Here is a 20,684-nt window from a genome sequence, read left to right on the forward strand (position 1 = left end):
GGGGAGGGGATTGTGACGATGCTGGAAATCTGCCGTTGTCATGGTAACAACATGCATCATTACACAAAACGTATACATAATGAAAAGTTTTATTTTAACAATACAACACGTCTTGCATTAAATATGAAACAACATGGACACAAGTGTTTCTAATAAATTTAGAATAAAGGTCAGCAGTATTTAGATTTTAAATTTAAAGTTCCTTCTAATAAACTGCAGATTGAATGAGAATATCTCAAGCAAGGTGAAAAAGAAAAAGAAAAATAAGTGTAATTTAGCTGTAATTAGTATCGCCATGATTTGTCACATTAGAAAATCCAACAATAATACACAAGTCTAGACGGTCCAATCCACATGGAAAAACTATAAGTTATATTTAGTACATTTATGCGTGTTCACATATTAGCTATTCCATATTTACATGTTTGTGAAATGTGAATAAATGCCATTTAAATTAGTCTCAATAAAAGAAAAACAAATAAAAGGCATGCCTTGACATCTTTTACATTTGCAAAACAATTAAATAATAATAAAAAAAATAGAACGGCTGCAGCACCCACAGTGAAACAATAAAAATGTAGATAAGCAAATCTGAAATCTTTTCATGTGGTATATTTGTATCGGAGGCTTAATTTACAAACAGTCAGTCTCTAGATATGTAAACGTTTCGTCACGTGAAGACAAGAACAATTATTGTAGGTTTAAAATAAAACTCCCACGTTGTTGTAACATGCCTGTCATGTCCGTAAGGCGGGTCAACGCTATAGTGGCACTTGACAAAAATGACATTTTCAAAACGATCACAGCACCTGACCAAGAAAAAAGGGGAAGTTGGAAAGCTGCAAACACAGATTCTTGTTCTAAAAATAAATACTGAGGTATTGAGGAGAATACTGAGGTGTGCTGGCTTCTCAGAGTGGTTGCCGCCACTTAAGGCCTCAGAATGGCTTGCGCCTGTGGTCTATGATGGCCTTCCAAAGTTTACACAAGATTCCGCCTCTGCACGAGACACAAAGACAAAAATCAGTTTACGGAAATTACCTTGGATAATATTTATTGCACGAATAATGGATGAACTGGTGCCCTACCTCAGTCTGAGACTCTTCAGATCTTCTCTTGTGACATCATGGAGGATGTCATTCAGTGTGTATTCCTCACTGAGGATCTAAAGCAAAAAAAAACCATCATGAAGTTATAATAGAAGCACGAGAAAATAAGATTCAAACTCCAAAAAGGCAAAATCTGATCCACACCAAATCTATGGAGTCCTGGTCTGCACCATAAAGCCTCAGCCAGCTGCTCAGCTCTTTCTCTTCACATTTTTTGGCAGGTTGATCCGTTTCTGGACCACACGTCGGCGTGGAGATGTTTGCTGGAGATTAAAATTTTTCTGTGAATCTATTTTATTCATACCACATCAGAATTCTTGTCTACCTGTAGTGTGAGATCGCAGTTGCAGTAGTTTGATCTCCTGCTCTCGTTCCTCCAGAACTTGTTGAAGGATGGCCTGATATTCTCTCTCCTTCTCCAAGAGCTGTTCCAGCAACCTGACATTACACAAATAAGAAGAAACATCAGTATGCATAAGAAAAAACACATTTATTATCTCAGAAGATTCCAACCTGTTGGTCTCCAGCTTCATCCTGCCCAGCTCCATGCTCACGGAATGTTGTGCATTACGGGATTCGTGGGACACAGTGGAGTTGAGCGTACTGACCCCCGAAGTAACCACAGTTTCATCTTGACAGGAGACCTGTCTTTGGTGCGCCGGGTTTCTCTCAGGTTCCTCGTCATCAGCGTCCTCGTGGTCAGGCGTGTCGCTCTCGGAGGTCAGACTGAAGTGAGGCCTCAGCTCTGAAAATTAAAATATTTTTTTTTCCACAGCACTTTTTTTCCAGACCAATACTAGTGCGAGTATCGGTGACTGGTATCGGCAGCCTCCACGAGTACCCGATACCTTAAAAATGGTCACGTTTTGAACTCAAGTCTACTATTGAGACAGAGGAAGCGATTCAAACTGTTCGAACCAAAATGTGAGGACATTCAGGGGATTTCACACTGCTTTTGCAGACTATTACGTAAACCTCGGCAGACAAACTGCTCTTCGTCCAGGCACAGCACAGAAGAGGGGGCTTGAAAAAAAAACTGTTAAACCAGTTCAACCGCAGTTTTGAGTCTCCTAAGTCAAACTGACTCCAGATATTCTATAAAACGATGCAGGTCAGGCCTAACAGGACAAATTAATTCTTAGATGTTCTTACCTGGCACCAAGATGGTGATGGCGATCTGCACTGCTTTTCGGATGATGTTGTCCAGGGCAAACATCCAGTGAGGCTTGATGTTGTGGTTTCGCAAGACTTTGTTCACCTGAAAACATAAAAAAAATCACTAATAAGCTACCAGTCTTTTCTGCTGTCATTTTTCTTTCAACCAACAGGGGGCACTAGAGCACCAACATATTGCAGGATTACGCAATGCTGAATCTTCATAATAGTGGTGTCCTATCATTTTCCTTTGTAAAAAGAAATTAAAGCAGGCGAATTTGACATTCTTCTTTAATTTATTAAATACACTAAAACTGATCCGTCAGGCAGTACTGTATTTATAAGCGGCAAAGCAGAAAGACCTTTTCTTAAATGTGCCATCATTATTTTTGACAGATTACCCTTTTTATTGCTGCCCTTAAAGACTTTTTAATCATTATTCTAGTCTGACTTTAAGGCTGAAACATGAAAAGGTGCTCATGTAAAAATGACAACAATTAAAATGGAGTCCTTGGAGTAATTCTTCTCATCATGTTTCTGCTACTTACAGCGTCCTGGAAGCCAAAGAGTACGACCTGCAGCTGACTTATGGCCGTGCTGTCAAAATCCAGCTCCAGTTTAAGTTGAGACAGCGTGCGGGCGATGATTTTCCTGTCAGCCACTCGGACAAAGCCGGCCAGGCTGACCACCAGGGTGGAAATGTGCTGAGGTTTCATTTTCATTTCCTCCGATCCCTGCAGGTTCAATGAAACATCCGGAGCAGTGTGACTTAGTCATCAGTATTATTTTACAAGCGTGCACCTACCGTATTTTCCGCACTATAAGGCGCATCGGATTAATGAATGGCCCATTTTAAAACGTTGTCCATATATAAGGCGCACTGGATTATAAGGCGCATAGAATAAATAACTCAACCTTGCTCAAACATAAATGCAATCACAATATAGTAACACTCGAAATAGTGAAAACCATAACAATATATCAATAACGCAACGTTGCTCAAACGTTAATATCACACAACACACAAAATAAACACGTAAAGCTTTCTTTAATAAGTTTGTCCTCATCCACAAATCCATATTGGTCCATATATAAGGCGCACTGGATTATAAAGCGCACTTGAGAAAATTGGAGGTTTTTAGGTGCGCCTTATAGTGCAGAAAATACGGTAATTTCAAAACTAACCTGTGAGAGGGCTTCCAGTAGGTTGGCCACCACCTTGTCCTGGTCCTCGGTCAGGATGCGGTGCAAAGTGGCTCGCCTCTCGCTGTCTTTCCTCAGCATAAAGAAGCCTGAATCCTTCTCTTCAGGAGATGGAGGGGCACTGTGGTCCTCGAAATTCTCAACTGGGATGCTGAAAGAGCAAACAAATTGATTTTTGTGTATTTTGATATATAATAGCCAGCGACAACAATGTGGCGTGACTCACGGTACCTGAGGAAGAGCGATCGGGGCCCCTTGACATCTCGCTCGCTGTAGCACTTGACGCTGGGCTTAAAGACGAAGGGGTTGGTGTTGAGGTCGTTGTCAGGGGAGACGGAGCCATACTCGCTGCTGCTGCTGGTGTCCTCGACCACCACAGGCACTGGCAGGGAAATGCTGCGCAGGTACTCTGCAAATAAAACAGTCGAGAGCCACGTGCAGCATCACACACGTGCAAGCGACTTCGATTATTTTCTGTTTTGAACCAAAAGAGAGATGATTCAAAAAGGTGAAGCAGAAAAGGGCTGGATGAATAGAATACAATAAAAAAAATGCAAAGGCACTCACCTGTGCCTGGTGAGAGAGCTGTGGAAGAAATGAACAAAATACAGAGGAAAGTAGTACATGATTAGTGTAAAATATTTTCATGTGTGCACAAAGGCAAAAACTCTAAATCTTTTTGTACTACCGTATTTTCCGGACTATAAGGCGCACCTAAAAACCTAAAATTTTCTCAAAAGCTGACAGTGCGCCTTATAGTCCAGTGCGCCTTATATATGGACCAAATTCCTAAATTTAAATTGGCCCATTGTGTCATGAAATCAATCATAAATGGCCCGCTGAAGACTATGAAGCATGAATCAAAAAGACTATGGATCATAATTTTGTGATTATAAAGTAATTTGTTGCATCTGAAGCTGAAATAAAGATAAAATGGAGAATGATTTGGATTAAAAATCTGACATGATGCATTAATGATGCGCTTTATAGTTCGGTGCGCCTTATATAAGGACAAAGTTTTAAAATGGGCCATTCATTGAAGGTGCGCCTTATAATCCCGTGCGCTTTATAGTCCGGAAAATACGGTAATCTCAACATCATGTGATTTATTTTGTTTGTGGGGATTACTGTGTGTGTGGGGTTCAATAAATAAACTAAAAATATACTCACCAGTGAAGCTACTTTTACTCTTTTTCTTGCGGCTGGTGACGGTGAGGAACTCATCTGTGAGCAGGTCGAGGGCGGTGGCTCGGCGGTCCGGGTCAGGCTCAAAGCAACGCAAGATAAAGGCCTTTGCCTCCGGTGACATGGACTCCGGGATCTCCGGGTGGATTTTAAACATGCCGACCTACAGACAAACACACAAAGCCTAAGAGGGTCAATCCCTTCACGGGAAAGTATTTACCCAGCGTCATGAACACCGAGTGAAACGTGGCTGATAAATAACAGTGAAAGTTCACGCACGAGATTTTCTTGGCAACACGTGTGTTAAAATGTCGTGTCGTTGCTGTTGAGGAATGTTGACCTGTGATTAGCAGTAAAACATTCCACAGGGATGATCGAAGAAATACCTCAACAATAATTGATCTTTTTGTGACTGATTCTACCTTTGACAAGATTTAATTAAATATAAGCATATTTCACATTCGACATGGAATTTCCCCCTACGAAATCTTCTTGTTTACTTCATGAGCCTTTTAGCTTTAGAGTTCCGAGCCAAATCCACGTATGGAATATTCCATGATTCAATCTCAGATGGGTGTGCTATAATGCGTTCCAGACCATTTCTAAAGAACTGCACTGTGCTGTCCTCCATGTTGGCACTGGAATAACAATTCATACAATTGGCAAGCGGCTCATTAACGTCAGTGTGTCCAAAAAAACATTGTCGCGTCATGTGTGTTTGTTTAACCAACACATCATAACGGCAAATTAGCATTTTGCAAATCCAGTGATGGTATCTTACTGTAGGTTAAAACAAATGAACATTCTTTGTGATGGCTGCCTACTGTATGTTAAAAAATATGCTCAACATGTATCAGCTTGTCCTTTTTTTGTAAACAAAACCTTGTGAGTCAAGTACCGTATTTTCCGGACTGTAAGGACATTTTCTCATAAACCGACAGTGCGCCTTATATATGGAGCAAATTCCTAAATTTAAACTGGCCCGAAGTGGCCCGCTGAAGACTATGAATCATGAATCAAAAAGACTATGGATCATTATTTTGTGATTATAAAGTAATTTGTTGTGTCTGAAATTGAAATAAAAAAGATAAAATGGAGAATGATTTGATTTGGATTAAAAATCTGACATGATGCATTAATGGTGCGCCTTATAGTCTGGTGCGCCTTATATAAGGACAAAGTTTTTAAATGGGCCATTCATTGAAGGTGCACCTTATAGTCCAGTGCACCTTATAGTCCGGAAAATACGGTACTGTCGTTGCCTCTTACCTTAAACATAGCAGCCTGTGGTTCCCCTAGTTCATAGAAAGGAGGTTTCCCGGTAGCCATCTCGATAATAGTACAGCCCAGAGACCAGATGTCTGCTGGCTTGCCGTAGCCACGAGGACCCTTGTCTATAATCTCCGGAGCCATATACTGTAGTGTACCTAAAAATAAAAAAATAAAATGCCCATTAAAGTAGCATAGTTGAAAGATTCAGATGGGGTTGCCATGGTAGCCATCCATCTAGCCATTTTCTTGAGCTCATTAATATTGTTTATGTGTTGGAGAATATGCTAGAAGATTTGGGTAACACACTAGGACTGGTTGCCATGTTTTTGGAATGTGGGAGACCCGAGTCCTGAACCTCAGAACTGTAAGGCAGACATGCTAACCACAAGACCACCTTGGTAGAGGTTCTTATTCCCAGTCAGTGTGGCCCCATCAGAATTGTAGCTATTATTTTTTATTATTATTTCTAAATATCCTTAAAAAAAACCTGGAAAACATGCCCTCATAGAAAATAACGTCATGTTTTTTTTTTGCAGCTAAAAGATACTTTTGAGTTTTTTGTTTGGGTTCCCTCGAAATGACATCATGGGGAACTGGCCCATGTTCTTGTAAACTGTTATAATAATCTTGAAAGGGGCTTTTTATTGAAGCCTCCAGCAAGAAACGGTTCCTTCCAGAAATAACACGCTCATTGAACGAAGCACAATGAAACGCTAATAATAGCTTACTGACTATTTACTGCTTTGAGGAGCACACCCTGTGCTAAAAACAGGCGGCGCCTCGTTTAAAGTAGACGTCACCTAAAAAAAAAAAAAAGGACCGGCCTGTTTTCAAAACAACCTCTGCCCCATTTCAAGGTAAAATCCCTTTTCCGTCACTCATTAAAATTCATTGTGGATCAGGATAATTATTAATATACTTCATCTTTTTACACAAAAAAAAAGATACCAGTATTGCATAATCCTGCTCATGTTTTAAATTAGGATTACAGAGAAATCAGTGTTTACCTGTGAATGTCTCGGTGCAAGGGTTAATCCCAGCCAAGCGCTTCGATGTGCCGAAATCGGATATCTTTAGCACGCCGCTGTACGTGTTGATTAGCACGTTATCACCCTGAGGATTTCAAACACACACGGTGAGAAGAATAAATCCCAGTCTAGTGAGATACAATCAACTGGATATAATGCAAACAATTTATAACCTTGATATCCCGATGTGCGATTTGATTGTCATGCAAGTATTTGAGGCCGTCCAGGATCTGGCGTGTGTAGAAGCCTATAGTGGGTTCGTTGTTTTTCAAGGGGCCCCATTTGGATCGGAGCAGGGCAGAGAGACTCCCTAGGCACAGCAGAAGGAAGAAGAATGAGTCTATTCTTTTCAACCTGAGTTTAGCAGCATGGTTTTGAGTAGTCGTGAAAAAAAAAGCACTTTTTTTGCATTTGCACCAATAGTTAAGAATATTTTTGAAGGTGTTGACTAGTAAAAGTCAAAAACCAACCATTTTGTCTGACTGTTGTCATTATTTTCATTTTATTATCACTAAAGGGGAAATTCAATTTATACTGCTGCTAAAGACAGCGTTTTCCTAGATTAAGAAAAATAAAAATATTTAAAAATATATATAGAAAAAGTAGTGCCTTGGTGGCATCATCATTTTTTTTAAATCAATGTTATTCCACTTTTATTTAAATTTAATTTAAACACTGCTGCTAAAGACAGCGTTTTCCCAGATTTAAAAAAAAAATATATATATATATTTAAAAATATATATATATAAAAAGTAGTGACTTTTTTGAAGACCTTAATCATCTTGCCAACAAACTTTATTACTGCCAATTTGCCAAAATGGGAGCCAAAAAAAAAACCTCATCTATACGCCCCAAAATAAATAATGAAATCATAAGGTGTGGAAAAGTTATTCTACAGCTGGTTTGTTTGTAAGGACGATGAAGAATCGAATTTGCTTTTGTTGGCCGACTTCTGAAGTTGTAATGGACAGACGAAAAATTTTTTAGCTGACAGAGCAGATCTTAAAAAACACAAATATATTACTCAGTGATGTTGATAAAGCAATTATGATGATCATCGTTACCAGTGCAAACATTACGATGGGGTCAGATGCTTTCTTACCTCCTGGCACTTGCTCCATAAAGATCTTGATGAAGCCGTTCTCACTGATGGAGCCGAGATACTGGACAATGTTCTTGTGCTTTAGGTGTTTGTGAAGGGCGATCTCCTCGTGGAGGGGTTGTGAGTACCTGGAAAGAAACCAAAAAATGAAATCATCTTCATTTTTAAGCTAACAAGTGAACATGGGAGCTTTTTTTTTTTTTTTTTTTTGCAGCACACCAAGTCTGCACCCTTTGTGAATTATTCAGCCACATTCTCATCACTTTGTGCTGCCAAGACATATGGTGAGGGTATCAGTATGCCATCGCTCACTGTGGGAGCCTGCCAAGCTCCAAGTCTTTGCTCCAAGCAGTCTCTCATGTTAGCGCAATCCAAGCCACAAAGCACCAGACACATTTTTTTTCATCACACTTTTACTTCAGAGGGAAACTTCCAAATGATCAGCGGCGATAGAGCTAAATAAGAAAAGACGGAAATATCTCACCTACTGTCTCGCTCTGGGATCTCCTTGATGGCTAGCCGGACCTGGTTGCTGAGGTCTCGGCCGGCGTACACCACTCCAAATGTTCCTTTACCTAGAACTACCCGCTCACCGTGTTCGTCGTACTCGTAGTCGTACTGCACGGATAAATTCATACATCAGGAGTAAAAAAAATATTGGCTCGTTATTTCTAAAGAGCAATAAACGTGGTGTTTTTCACCTCCAAAGCGTCAGTATCACAATCTCCTTCATCTGGACCTCTCCAAGCCTCTTCGGTGATGCTGTTGACTAAATCGCAGAACCTGACAAAGACATGCCTGCTTAGTCCGAACATTAGTTACTGCAAGGTAAAATGTGTGTGTGTCGGTTTTGATTGTCTGTTTTGATTGAGTTTTTTAATATCATGTAAGCTAGTGAGCCATTTTGTCTGACTGGTGTCATTATTTTCATTTTATTATCTCTAAAGGGGAAATTCAATTTACACTGCTGCTAAAGACAGCGTTTTCCTAGATTTAAAAAAAAAAAAATATATATATAAAAAGTAGTGCCTTGGTGGCATCATCCTTTTTGTTTTTTTTAAATCAATGTTTTCCACTTTTGTTTCAATTTTATTTAAACACTGCTGCTAAAGACAGCGTTTCCCCAGATTTAAAAAAAATAAATAAAAATATTTAAAAAAATATATATATATATATAAAAAGTACCTTGGTGGCATCATCATTTTTTTTAATCAATGTTTTCCACTTTTGTTTCAATTTAATTTAAACACTGCTGCTAAAGACAGCATTTTCCCATATTTAAATAAAATAAAATAAAAATATTTAAAAAAAATATATATAAAACATACTGCCTTGGTGGCATCATCAGTTTTTTTATTAAATCAATGTTTTCCACTTTTGTTTCAATTTAATTTTCAATATAAAACAGCTATAATTGTAAAGTATTTGATGTTTTTATCCAGATGGTGTTACAGTATGTTTACAAGCACACCTCCCACACATACACACACACACTTAACAAGACTTAACAGCCCTCACCATACACAACCTGGGATTTAGCACATTGTCATGCATGTAGGTGCTGCACGTGTGCGTGCAGGCCCACATGGCACGCACACATATGAACGAAAGCTCGCTCTCTCCACCTTCCTCGCTGTCACACAATGGCTTCTTTACGCTCTATTATGCAAAGGAGAGCGCCATGACAACAGCAGGCGTGACTCATTGACGCTCACAGGCCACATCACGGTGTTCGGAAATGTCGGAACGCTCGGTGCTTTGCAAAAAGAAGTAAGGTGTGTCGGCAGGGACAGCGCGGTGTGAAATGTAGCACCTGAGGGCTGAGCTGACATGAGTGCCTCAAGTGGAGATTATTATTACATTTGATTGCCCCTGCTATATTGGCCACAATACCAATACCAGGTATTGTTACAGATACCAGCCTTATTTCAAGGTATCGGTATGTGTGGCCTCTCTTATTCACTTTACAATGAGGAATTAGAAGAATTGAATATATACCGTATTTTACAGACTATAAGGCACACCTAAGAACCTAAAATTTTCTCAAAAGCCGACAATGCGCCTTATAGTCCAGTGCGCCTTATATATGGACCAAATTCCTAAATTTAAACTGGCCCAAAGCATTGTGTCATGAAATCAATCATAAGTGGCCCGCTGAAGACTATGAATCATGAATCAAAAAGACTATGGATCATTATTTTGTGATTATAAAGTCATTTGTTGCATGTGAAGTTGAAATAAAAAAGACAAAATGGAGAATTATTTGATTTGGATTAAAAATCTGACATGATGCATTAATGGTGCGCCTTATAGTCTGGTGCGCCTTATATAAGAAAGTTTTAAAATGGGCCATTCATTGAAGGTGCGCCTTATAGTCCGGTGCGCCTTATAGTCCGGAAAATACGGTAGTTTTTTGTTGCTGCGTGTTCTAGAAATCCTACCACCAACCTTTTACAGTGCATCTCCGTACAGAAATAAATCTGGAAGTCCTCCGCATTGTGGAGGACGTAGAGGAAAGCACTGCGCTCATCAAACTTGGAGATGCTGAGGAGAGACAGTCGATATATGACGAGTCACGTGGTGAGTCAATGACATCATCCATCAGCCTGTTTGTGCATTGCAGATGTAAAGAGACTCCCGGTAGTCAGCCAGACAAGACTAAATGCACATTACATGTGGTTGGATAGCCTGCTATTGTGTCTCACTGGCTTCCTACAGGCTGAGTGGGCTCCGAGAAGAAGTCGTTCCCTAGCAACATGTGAGCCCTCCGCTTTTCAGTGCAAAAATGGAATTCCTCTGAGAATGGTGGAAAAGCGAGACGCTGGGAACTTATTACCTCACCCAAGCAGACTGCAGTATGAAAGGGGACATAAGTGGCAATAATGTGCACATCTGTGCCAGTGCATTAAACCGAATGTTTCTTGCAATTGGGCAGTCATGTGGCCTACATAGTACATGTATGATACATGTGTACCGTATTTTCCGCACTATAAGGCCCACCGGATTATAAGGCGCACCTTCAATGAATGGCCCATTTTAAAACTTTGTCCATATATAAGACATATATACATTTGGGCCGGACTTTGGACACGCCTGCTGTAGTGGCTCAATATTGGTCCATATATAAGGCGCACCTGATTATAAGGCGGCTTTTGAGAAAATTGGAGGTTTTTAGGTGCCCCTTATAGTGCGGAAAATACGGTAATCATGGTCTATATAATTAGGTACATCCACATCTAATTAAGTAGTAAATAAGGTTGTGTGAGATATATATGATGGAAAATGTGGAGTTTTATACAATTGTAACACTGACCTGACACCTCGCACAGATGTGGCGCTGAAGTTCCACTCGTGAATCCCCTTGTTCTGCAGAACATACCATACACGGTAATGATGCACCGATTAAATCATCAGCGCAGTTTCCCGCTGTGAATAAATCACAGTGTCCCATGTGGAAGACAATTTGCTGAAAACTGCATTAGAGTAGTTGAACACCGTTGGCATTATCCAAAAATGGGTCGATCAATCTTTCGTTAATGAAACACATTAGCGGTTATTTTATTTCATTAGCTTCAGGAAATGGATATAATGTGGGTAAGCAAAATGAGCTGATGTGGGATGTCTCTGTGGTGCAACCAAGCAATAAAGTATTGAAATATGAGAAGTTGCTTCTGTGAGACACTCTGAGAGGAACAAACCTTAGCGATCGTTTAAATCATAGGTGTCAAACTTAAGGCCCGGGGGCTAGATACGGCCCGCCACATCATTTTTTTTGTGGCCCGCAAAGATAATTTGTACAACAACTCCATGTGTCAATACTAAAATTACAAATTGACTTCACTTTTAAAAAATTGCAAGGAATTATTAGTACCTTTCATCTTTTTCAAATATTTGAAGTTTTTACTGATTTCAAAACACCCCCGATTGAAATAACCAATCAGACCTTGTCGTCAGGAGTGACGTGCCAGATGGACACCGTGTTGTCGTCCACGTCTTTGTTTATGGACAAATATGAAGGCTGGTAGACTTTCGTAGGCTCCAATATCAACACCTGAGGAAAAAATATAAACCGGTTTTATAAAAAGGAAATTCGCAAGGTGGTTTCCGCCTGGCTGCACTTACAGGAAATCTCACAGAGGAAACATCTTTTTTGGTCGCCTCGACAAGAAAGTCCATCCAGAAGTCCATTAATTCCAGTTTGGGGGCTGGTTGTTCTTGGGGCTTCTTGAAGTGCTGATAGATCAATATGGTCTCCACCAAGGAACGAAGATACCTGAAATCAATGTAGATAGCTCACAGACACCTGCTGGAGATGGTCAAAGCCCAAAAGTTTTTGGTCTTGCAGTATGTCTTCTCACCAGATGGGCGCTTTGAGTTTGAAGAGCTTCTCCGAGGCCTGGATGACCCTGGTGTTGTCACAGGCCAGGATGCTAGCCCCCAAAAAGAAACCCACATCCCAGTAACTCTGCAACTTATCCAAGCTGCCCTTTTTACCAAGCAGGCTGCTCAGCTTCACCCCTGCAACAAGATGACGTCCAAAATATATTAGCAAGATTAAAATCACACAATCCTAAAATTTCTACTCACCAACTTTGCGAAGCTCAAAAGAAGTCTCAAACTGGTGTCCAGCCGCCAAGAGCAGAACGGCGTAGTTGATCCCAGAGTGTAACGTTGGCTCCGACTCAAATCCCATTTTAAACCTTGATAGATGAGGACAAATAACTTCTTCCGAAATATGCGTGATCTAAATTCCTCAGCGTGTCTTATTTGAAATAACTTTACATGGCTCCTGGAGCTTTTGTGAAACACTTTATTCGAAATGGCAATTAGAATCATATTGAGTTGAGGCCACCAAACGACACCAGCATTCATTTCATGAGTAATATGCTCATCGGAGGGAATGAAGGTTATTAAGAAACGCCGCCGTGTTATGACAAGCCAATAACAGCCAGATGGGACTAACTGTAATACTTCAACCAATATAAAAGCTCGAAAGCAATTCCCACTCGACAGCCATGTTGTTTCTTTCCGTCGCTCTATCAGCTTATGCAAAATATCTTGCTTTATTCCAAATAATATTTCACCCCACTATAATGCAGTAAATATAAAACCAGAACTTATAAGCATGAAACAAAGTTGTGTCGTCTTGCCGTGTCACTCACCAACGTGTGCCGCTGTCTCTGCTCTGAGTGTCCGTGAAATGCGATTCGAGGAACATGTCCTTGTAGATCCGCCCTACCAGGCAGTAGATGTCCGAGGCCACCTGCTCCTCGGTCTGCACCAAGGGCAGCATGATGTCCAGGGCCTTCTGTCTGTCTCCTGGCTGATTCCTCCTGTTAGCACAAACACAAGACAAAAAGCACATAAGCATGATAATACCGTATTGGCCGGAATATAAGACAACCCCGATTATAAGACGACCCCCTCTTTTTCAAGACTCAAGTTTGAAAAAAGTCTTTGAATGTAAGACGCCCCCTCCCCTCTTTTTAAGTTTTATTTCAATAAAAAAAAAAAAAAACTCGTCTTATATTCAGGTCAATACGGTATATATTTATTGTATATATTAAAATACAACAGGATACCGAAACTGTAAAAGAATATAAATTAAGAGGCATTAAAGCAGATTGTTCACATTGCTAACTTACCTATTCAGTGCAAAGGCATAGTGGAACTTGACATGTGGATGCGCCACAAGGTCAAAGGTCGGCAGCTTCCCCAAAGCTTCCACCAGCTTCACGACCGACTCATAGTCCTACACAACAAATAAATACACAACGCACTTATGAGCCACTTGACATCCAAGGACAATCCGTCTCACTTGCAGCAACACTTCTTTGTTGGTCCGAAGTTGACTATATCCAAAGCGTGCTTAATAATTCAGCGCAACCTCATTACCATGAATTATTCATGAGGCTGAGAGCACAGCGCAAGGAGCCGCTCGGTAAATGACATTGCCGAAACGTCAAGGTAAAAAAAATGAAAATAAAAAGCTTTTTTTTTTTAATAACAATTACCTGAATGTCTCTGTATGTCAGTAGCAGGTTTATGACGATGTCCACCGAGAGGCACTCAACATTGTCCAGCCGCTGCTGTATTCGGGCCAGCTCGGAGGCCAGTTCCGGTCCGGTGTAGAGTTCCCGAGCTTTACGAATCTCACTTAGAATCGTTTCACGAAAATATTGACTGTGAGAAGATAAAGGGGGGGTGGCATGAGACATGGATCCTGGTGTTATGCAATAAAGCTCAGTCGGTTTTAGCACTTTCAATAACATGGCGGCCTCTTGGTGGTACTTACTGGGAGCTGGCTTGCGAGACTTTGAGTAGCTGGATGAAGCGGTCCAGGAGGGGCATGCAAATGGGACCCAGCAGCATCTCAAAGCTGGGCTGCATCAGTTCAGTGAGGCCCTTCATTAGACTGCTCTCGCAGCAGTACACTTTGTTGTGTGGCGTCACCATGTACGGGATGAAGGTGTAGTTGGCTGAGCAAGTCTATTGGCACAAGATAAACAGGAGATTACAGTATTTTCCGGACTATAAGGTGCGCCGGACTATAAGGCGCACCTTCAATGAATGGCCCATTTTAAAACGTTGTCCTTAGATAAGGCGCACCGGACTATAAGGCGCACCATGTCAGGTTTTTAATCCAAATCAAATCATTCTCCATTTTATCTTCTTTATTTCAACAAATTACTTTATAATCACAAAATAATGATCCATAGTCTTTTTGATTCATGATTCATAGTCTTCAGCGGGCCACTTATGATTGATTTCATGACACAATGGTTCGGGCCAGTTTAAATTGAGGAATTTGGTCCATATATAAGGCGCACTGTCAGCTTTTGAGAAAATTTTAGGTTTTTAGGTGCGCCTTATAGTCCGGAAACTACGGTAACCAAGATAAGATTTTCTGAGGAAAATAAGATGAAGATTGAGTTTGAGTATTTTTAAAAATAGATTTTAACTTCTTTTTACACTTGCAAAAATCTTGTTAAATATACGTAGGTCACTCCCTCCTTTTGTTATTGAGCAACAAACTTGAGTGCTGTATTGTTTTTAAAATTATTTTTACACTTGCGTAACAATAAGATGTTACTAAAAAAGAAATGAACGATTTATTTCCAACCATTTTTCTATACCACTGATTAAAGTCGGGCTGTCTTCAAGTGAAAGGCCAGCTCCAATCTTGACTTGCCCAAGTCCAACAGAGATTTCCAACGAATGTCGCTTGTAATAAATACTTTCATTTTTCCACCTGCAACTAACGTTCCATCTGCGAGGCAAAGATTACACCCCCCTCTTTGAAAAGGGGCCACATTGAGGAAGTCTGAGCTAATTACCCACTTTAGGACACTTTAAGGAAATGAGGTGAGGCTCGGGCTCAGACCTCCACACACAATCGAGTGTTTATAAGGTGCAGTCTAAACAGTCGGCAGTATAGCAGACCAGGGTGGAGATGTCTGAGTCAGTCACCGCAACCCCAAATTGAGCAACTTTCCTCCAAAAGTAACAGTTCGGAACTGTTCTTGCTCCTCACCTGATGAAAAGAATTACTAGAAGAATGTGGCGAGTGTCTAGACAAAAGGACACGTTCACCACGGAAAAGAAGAAGCTTCTATTTGTTTTAACTTCTCTCTAGCTTGGGCTGACTCGGCTGAATAAACAAAGAGGATTCAAGCACATGTGGTGTTTACAGATAGGAAAAATAAAGATAAAGTGGCAGGACATCTATTTGTCCTTAAGACACAAGGACCTACAGAATGTCAAATATTTGCACATGAGGGGGAGTGTGGGTGTGTTTTCCTGACATTTTTAATATGCTATTGTCTGAAAGTGAACATCAGAATAAGAAGGAAGTGAAAGGAAGGCGTGGCCACGGCGTGAAGCAATGAAAGGCATCGATGCATCTCGGACTCAAGGCAACGGGGGTTTTGTGGTTACTTTTTTTTACTCAATACTGTCTCTGAATGAAAAAGGGAAGATGAATATAAATGATTAAAACCAAAGAGTTCCAGTTCTCCGTGCAAACTGCTAAAGGGCTCATACAAAAGCAAAGCAAGTGCACGTAAGAGAGGTTATAGTTAAATCATGGATTTAGGGAGGAAAAAAAAAATTCATTTTGCTCAACAGGTAAATTTTTCTGGTGGAAAAATTGATTGCACATGTATTATGTTCTTATGCGATGGTTTATAAAAAAAAAAAAAAAAATCAAGGAAGACTTACAGTGTTCTTCTGGCAAATGATTTCCTGATGGATGACAAGAGGAAACAAAAATTAACATTTTGACTTTTAAATGGAACAGTGAGACTAAAAAAAATTATTTTATTTGAGGACACAATGGCCTAAAAACAGTCCATTCTAAAATATTTCCAAAATTAATCTGCTTCCATCAAATTAATAACACTGGAACAAAACACAATCTCATACTGCCCCCCCCCCCCCCCCCAAAATATATCCTTTAATAACCGTGATTAAACGACGTTTGTGATAAAAGCCAACCTGCAAAGACTGGAGCGACTCGGAATTGGTGTCACAGTAGAGGATGATGTTATTGGCCATGCTGAAGCTCTCTCGGACTCCCAGGTGGTAGAAGAGTGACGGCTGGCGAAAAGCGTCCGTCATCTCCACAACGGCGATATCTGGACAATTACAAAATAGCATAAATCGACCTACATCTTTATATTCAAACGCTATCTGACACATTATAAACTTAATAAAGGTGATTTATTATCATCCCGATGACCCTGTAATAACAAATGTTTCTCTTTCAATTATTTCCTAAGGGAATTAAATCTTGGGAAGTATGTTTGACCTTTAATTTCACATGTCTGGAAATTCCCAGAGGGAATATGTGATTTAAAATGGACTTCATTTAGTCAAGGGTAAGACGGGGTCAGGGTTGGTAAATAGAGGCGACAATAGCTTGAAACTGCCTATTGATTCTTGTGTCGCGGACTAAGAGGCTTGAAAACATAAAACCTTTCAAATAGGACAATGGCTCCTTTCCTCTATTTAATATTGTAAAGGAACATGAATACATTCCAGTCCACGTGGATTCCTAAACGCTGCATCAACAGGTCAGGTAAATATTACCAAACTAAATTGCTGGTGAAGAGGTGGAGCTACTTCTTAACACACTTCATTTCCGAGTATTATCATATCCAACGTGATAAAACCCCTCAAAAGTCTTTCTTGCACAATATTATGAAGCCTTTGCCGGAAAAGTCAAAGCTTGTGCGTAAAATCGGAACATTCTGCATTCTCTGACAAATCAACTGAATGATTGCCATTGTGTCAGCCGACATGGCAGGATGAATAGAGAACTGTGTAGAGAACTTGAGGCACTATTGAAGCAGATCACGCGCAGTCTCCTCACTTGTAAATAAATCATGGAAATATGTTAAAAAAAAAAAAAATACTCTCAGGCTACCATTAGGTTTTCTAAGGTCGTCGAAATTGACGCATGGATGATAATTGACAAGTTGAGTGCTGGTTAATTAAACATTTTATTCCTGTAATAATTTTGTCGGTATATTATCTAACCTAATAATTATACCATGAAAGCATCTCGACTACAAAAACAACATCTCCAGAGGTCACTCAGGTGGGCCGATTGTGTTTGCTTGACTAAAGTACATGTTATAATTAATCATATTGGAGCAGAACAGAGGATGTTGTAACCATGGCGACTGTTGGAAATCACTGTAAAAGATTCAGCCATCGCTCATTTGCCGGTTTTAGTTTGAAGGAGAAAGAACTGCGGGAAGACTACATTGGAGTTGGTCCCACCCTGAATACACAGAGGATTTACTGTCTCCGTGCTCTGTCGGAAATTGTTTCCCACACTCAAAAAAAAAAAGTTTTCTTTGCAGGGGGAAAAAAAAGAATTTCAGTCAGTAACATCTAAGTTCTCGTCCAAATTTCCAGGAGTGTGGTGCTCTCGATTGCGATCATCTTTTATGGTGTTACCTTTAAATCGGGAAAGTTCCTGCTGACTTTCCTTCACAAAAGCAAATCATATGATGCAGGAAATGCAGCCAGTCTACCAGTCGCTACGTTATCGGTGCACGATCGTGACTCAGCAGTTTCACTCAACAGTGTTTCTGTAAGATGTTGGCAAGCTGCCACGACCTTTTCTAAGCGGCGCTTAGGGGATTGAAACTGTGGTAAGTGAAAGCTGCTCTTACAAGTCCAGCTTGTCTGACAAATGAAATACCCTGTTAAACTACATTGGATGGTGAAATACCCAAAAATGTATGACGATAAAAATGTCAGATTTGACTTTCGATTTGCAAAAAACTCGAGATTTGAGTCTAGGTGCAGTGCCATAATGGCGGAGGAGTTTCTGACTGTCCTAATTCTTTGTGCTCCCTCACCTGACATGCAAATGAGCTTGCAGGATCAACAAGCGAGGATAAAGAATTTACCAGGGGGATGGAATTTCAGAAATATGCTGGAATGAATCTTGCGTAACTTTCTCGTGCATCCTCGTGCTGTCATCCCCCGGCCCAAATCTTTGTTTTCCACGACCCAGATACTGAGAGGCCGACACCTTCTCTCCATATTAACAGACAGCTGCCGTCTGGCCGGGAAACCTGCTGCAGGATTTCTTTGCCAAGCTTTCATTACACGTGCAGGAAGAGGCGACCCTGTGTGCGAGCAGATACTGAACATTTCTGGGAAAAATGCCTTGGCACTCCGGTGTGAACCGTGAAACATTTCCACTGAAGTTCGGAACAAGATAAACAAATGGGAGGGGGGAAAAAAGGTGAACCTACTGTGTTTGTGTGGTCAGAGAAGTAGTGCTATGACGCCAATGCTGTGTAGTTACTGTAATGGTGGACTGACTATAAATGTATTATCGACCGTATTTTCCGTACTATAAGGCGCACCGGATTATAAGGCGGATCTTCAATGAATGGCCCATTTTAAAATTTTGTCCATATATAAGGCGGACTGGATTATAAGGCGCATCGTCAATGAATGGCCCATTTTAAAACTTTGTCCATATGTAAGATATATACATTTGGCCCGAGGGATGGACTTTGGACTCGCCTGCTGTAGTGACTCAATATTGGTCCATATATAAGGCGCACCTGATTATAAGGCGGCTTTTAAGAAAATTTGAGGTTTTTAGGTGAACCTTATAAAATACGGGAATTTATTTTCGGGGCGAGGGGGTTATGTCACCATAGTAATAATCCGGCCCTCGTGCTGATGATCGATTTGTGGAGATTAGACTATTTTTCTGGAATTTACACCTCTGAGGTTACGCAAGACATCAAAAGCATAACATGGATCCAAAATGGCAAATTTTAGTGATGCTCACTGACATTCCCGTGCGTTCAACCGGCAGTCAACAACATTTGTTTATAAAGTGCAAGTAGTGGCATGCAAAGCTTGTCTGCTGAGCCCAGAGCAACCAGTCAAGCCGGCGTCCATTTTCCGGGAAAAAATGTGATGCAGCAAAGGTGTGATCTTTGACACCCATGATTGGACATGGAAAGCATTCCAGCACCAAGTAGTCATGAGGAATGACATTCCCTTGCACCAACATTAGAAGATCTCAATGCATTCATCATTGGATCAAACTTGCATCCTTACCTGCATTGTAGAAGATGTCCAGCACTGAGGTCTCTCCAAAGTCCAGCTTTCCAAAGTGGATCGTTTCCAGTTGGCTTCCAATTGTCTCACAAGCTTGCTTGAGGCATTGCAAAGCCATGCACTCGGCATTGTTCTGTTGATTCGGCTCATTGTTCAAAACATAGGCGACACTCACCGGCCTGCTTTTGCACGACTTGCTCGTGGACAGCAGACCTTCGCCGTCCATCCCGGAAGTATGGCTGTGCCCATGACATCCTGTCACCACGGATTCGTTCCAGAAAGTCCCAGCTGCAGGAACCGCAACACCCGAAGTAGCACTTCCGCGGGCGGCGCCGGTGCTGTCCCCGTTGACATCAGCCCCTCTGGCTTGAAAAACTCCAAAGCATGGCACGGGCAAAGAAATGCCCTCTTGCTCTTGATTCATCTCGATGTCTTTTAAGGCGTTGATCGAGAAGAACAGCGCGGCTGAGGGATCTCCATGGAGAGACAGCTCGCGGTTACGCACGTCAATTTACGCGTGGCGCCACGCACCTGCACAGGTTCCACGAGCTAAAGTTCAACGCGTCAACTAGGGCAAAGTCATGGTGCAAATGTTGCACCCTGCACGACGATTGCTTCAAAAAACACTGCTGAAGAAGCGGACAAACAATCATCTCCGTGCATTCCTTTCGTGACAGATCCAAGTTGTGCAAAGCTGCTGCAGAAAGGCAATTTAATTCGTCGTGCATGCAATGCACGATCCACACAAGCAGCCAAACAGGAATCCAACACCCACCAGTGACAGTGTTTATCTTCAGTTCCGTCTACTTGCAAGCGCGGTGGGCGGAGGCAACGACTGAAAACATCACGGATGTGGGCGGGGACACTGGGACCACTTGAGAAAGCAAAGGTACGTCGAAACTGGAGCGTTTGCCATGGCAACGCATCTCTAAAAACAACCATACCAACTGCCAAATAAAAATAATGTTGATAAAGCAACTGTTTTAATATTAATATCATAGTAAAGAATGGAAACGTTTGGAAAAACTG

At 41.0% G+C, this 20,684-nt stretch overlaps 1 protein-coding gene across 1 annotated transcript; it reads right to left on the minus strand.

Moving 5' to 3' along the window:
• Nucleotides 1-71: 71 nt before the first annotated feature.
• On the minus strand, nucleotides 72-20,458 carry map3k5 (mitogen-activated protein kinase kinase kinase 5). The gene is made up of 30 exons (XM_049756868.1): nucleotides 19,656-20,458; nucleotides 16,551-16,690; nucleotides 16,275-16,298; nucleotides 14,350-14,543; nucleotides 14,069-14,237; nucleotides 13,700-13,806; nucleotides 13,217-13,387; nucleotides 12,642-12,754; nucleotides 12,413-12,572; nucleotides 12,177-12,327; nucleotides 11,998-12,105; nucleotides 11,368-11,420; nucleotides 10,503-10,598; nucleotides 8,756-8,837; nucleotides 8,539-8,672; nucleotides 8,055-8,182; nucleotides 7,126-7,262; nucleotides 6,932-7,037; nucleotides 5,922-6,079; nucleotides 4,638-4,815; nucleotides 4,035-4,052; nucleotides 3,699-3,876; nucleotides 3,450-3,618; nucleotides 2,813-2,998; nucleotides 2,262-2,367; nucleotides 1,623-1,854; nucleotides 1,435-1,547; nucleotides 1,254-1,372; nucleotides 1,089-1,165; nucleotides 72-999 (listed from the first exon to the last, which is right to left on the minus strand). Exons 1-30 carry the CDS (start codon nucleotides 20,077-20,079, stop codon nucleotides 939-941), a joined length of 4,092 nt encoding a protein of 1,363 aa, XP_049612825.1. The 5' UTR covers nucleotides 20,080-20,458; the 3' UTR covers nucleotides 72-938.
• Nucleotides 20,459-20,684: the final 226 nt, after the last annotated feature.

Source organism: Syngnathus scovelli, chromosome 20 (assembly GCF_024217435.2).
Source record: "Syngnathus scovelli strain Florida chromosome 20, RoL_Ssco_1.2, whole genome shotgun sequence".
NCBI classification, from domain to species: Eukaryota; Metazoa; Chordata; class Actinopteri; order Syngnathiformes; family Syngnathidae; genus Syngnathus; species Syngnathus scovelli.

Excerpts from the sequence above, each read along its gene's own strand:
- map3k5 (XM_049756868.1), bottom strand. The coding sequence starts at position 20,079 with ATGAATCAAGAGCAAGAGGGCATTTCTTTGCCCGTGCCATGCTTTGGA. Across the intron at positions 4,816-5,921 it reads CACAGGCTGCTATGTTTAAG|GTCGGCATGTTTAAAATCCA; the intron begins GTAAGAGGCAAC and ends GTTTGTCTGTAG. Across the intron at positions 3,619-3,698 it reads CCCCGATCGCTCTTCCTCAG|CATCCCAGTTGAGAATTTCG; the intron begins GTACCGTGAGTC and ends TTGCTCTTTCAG.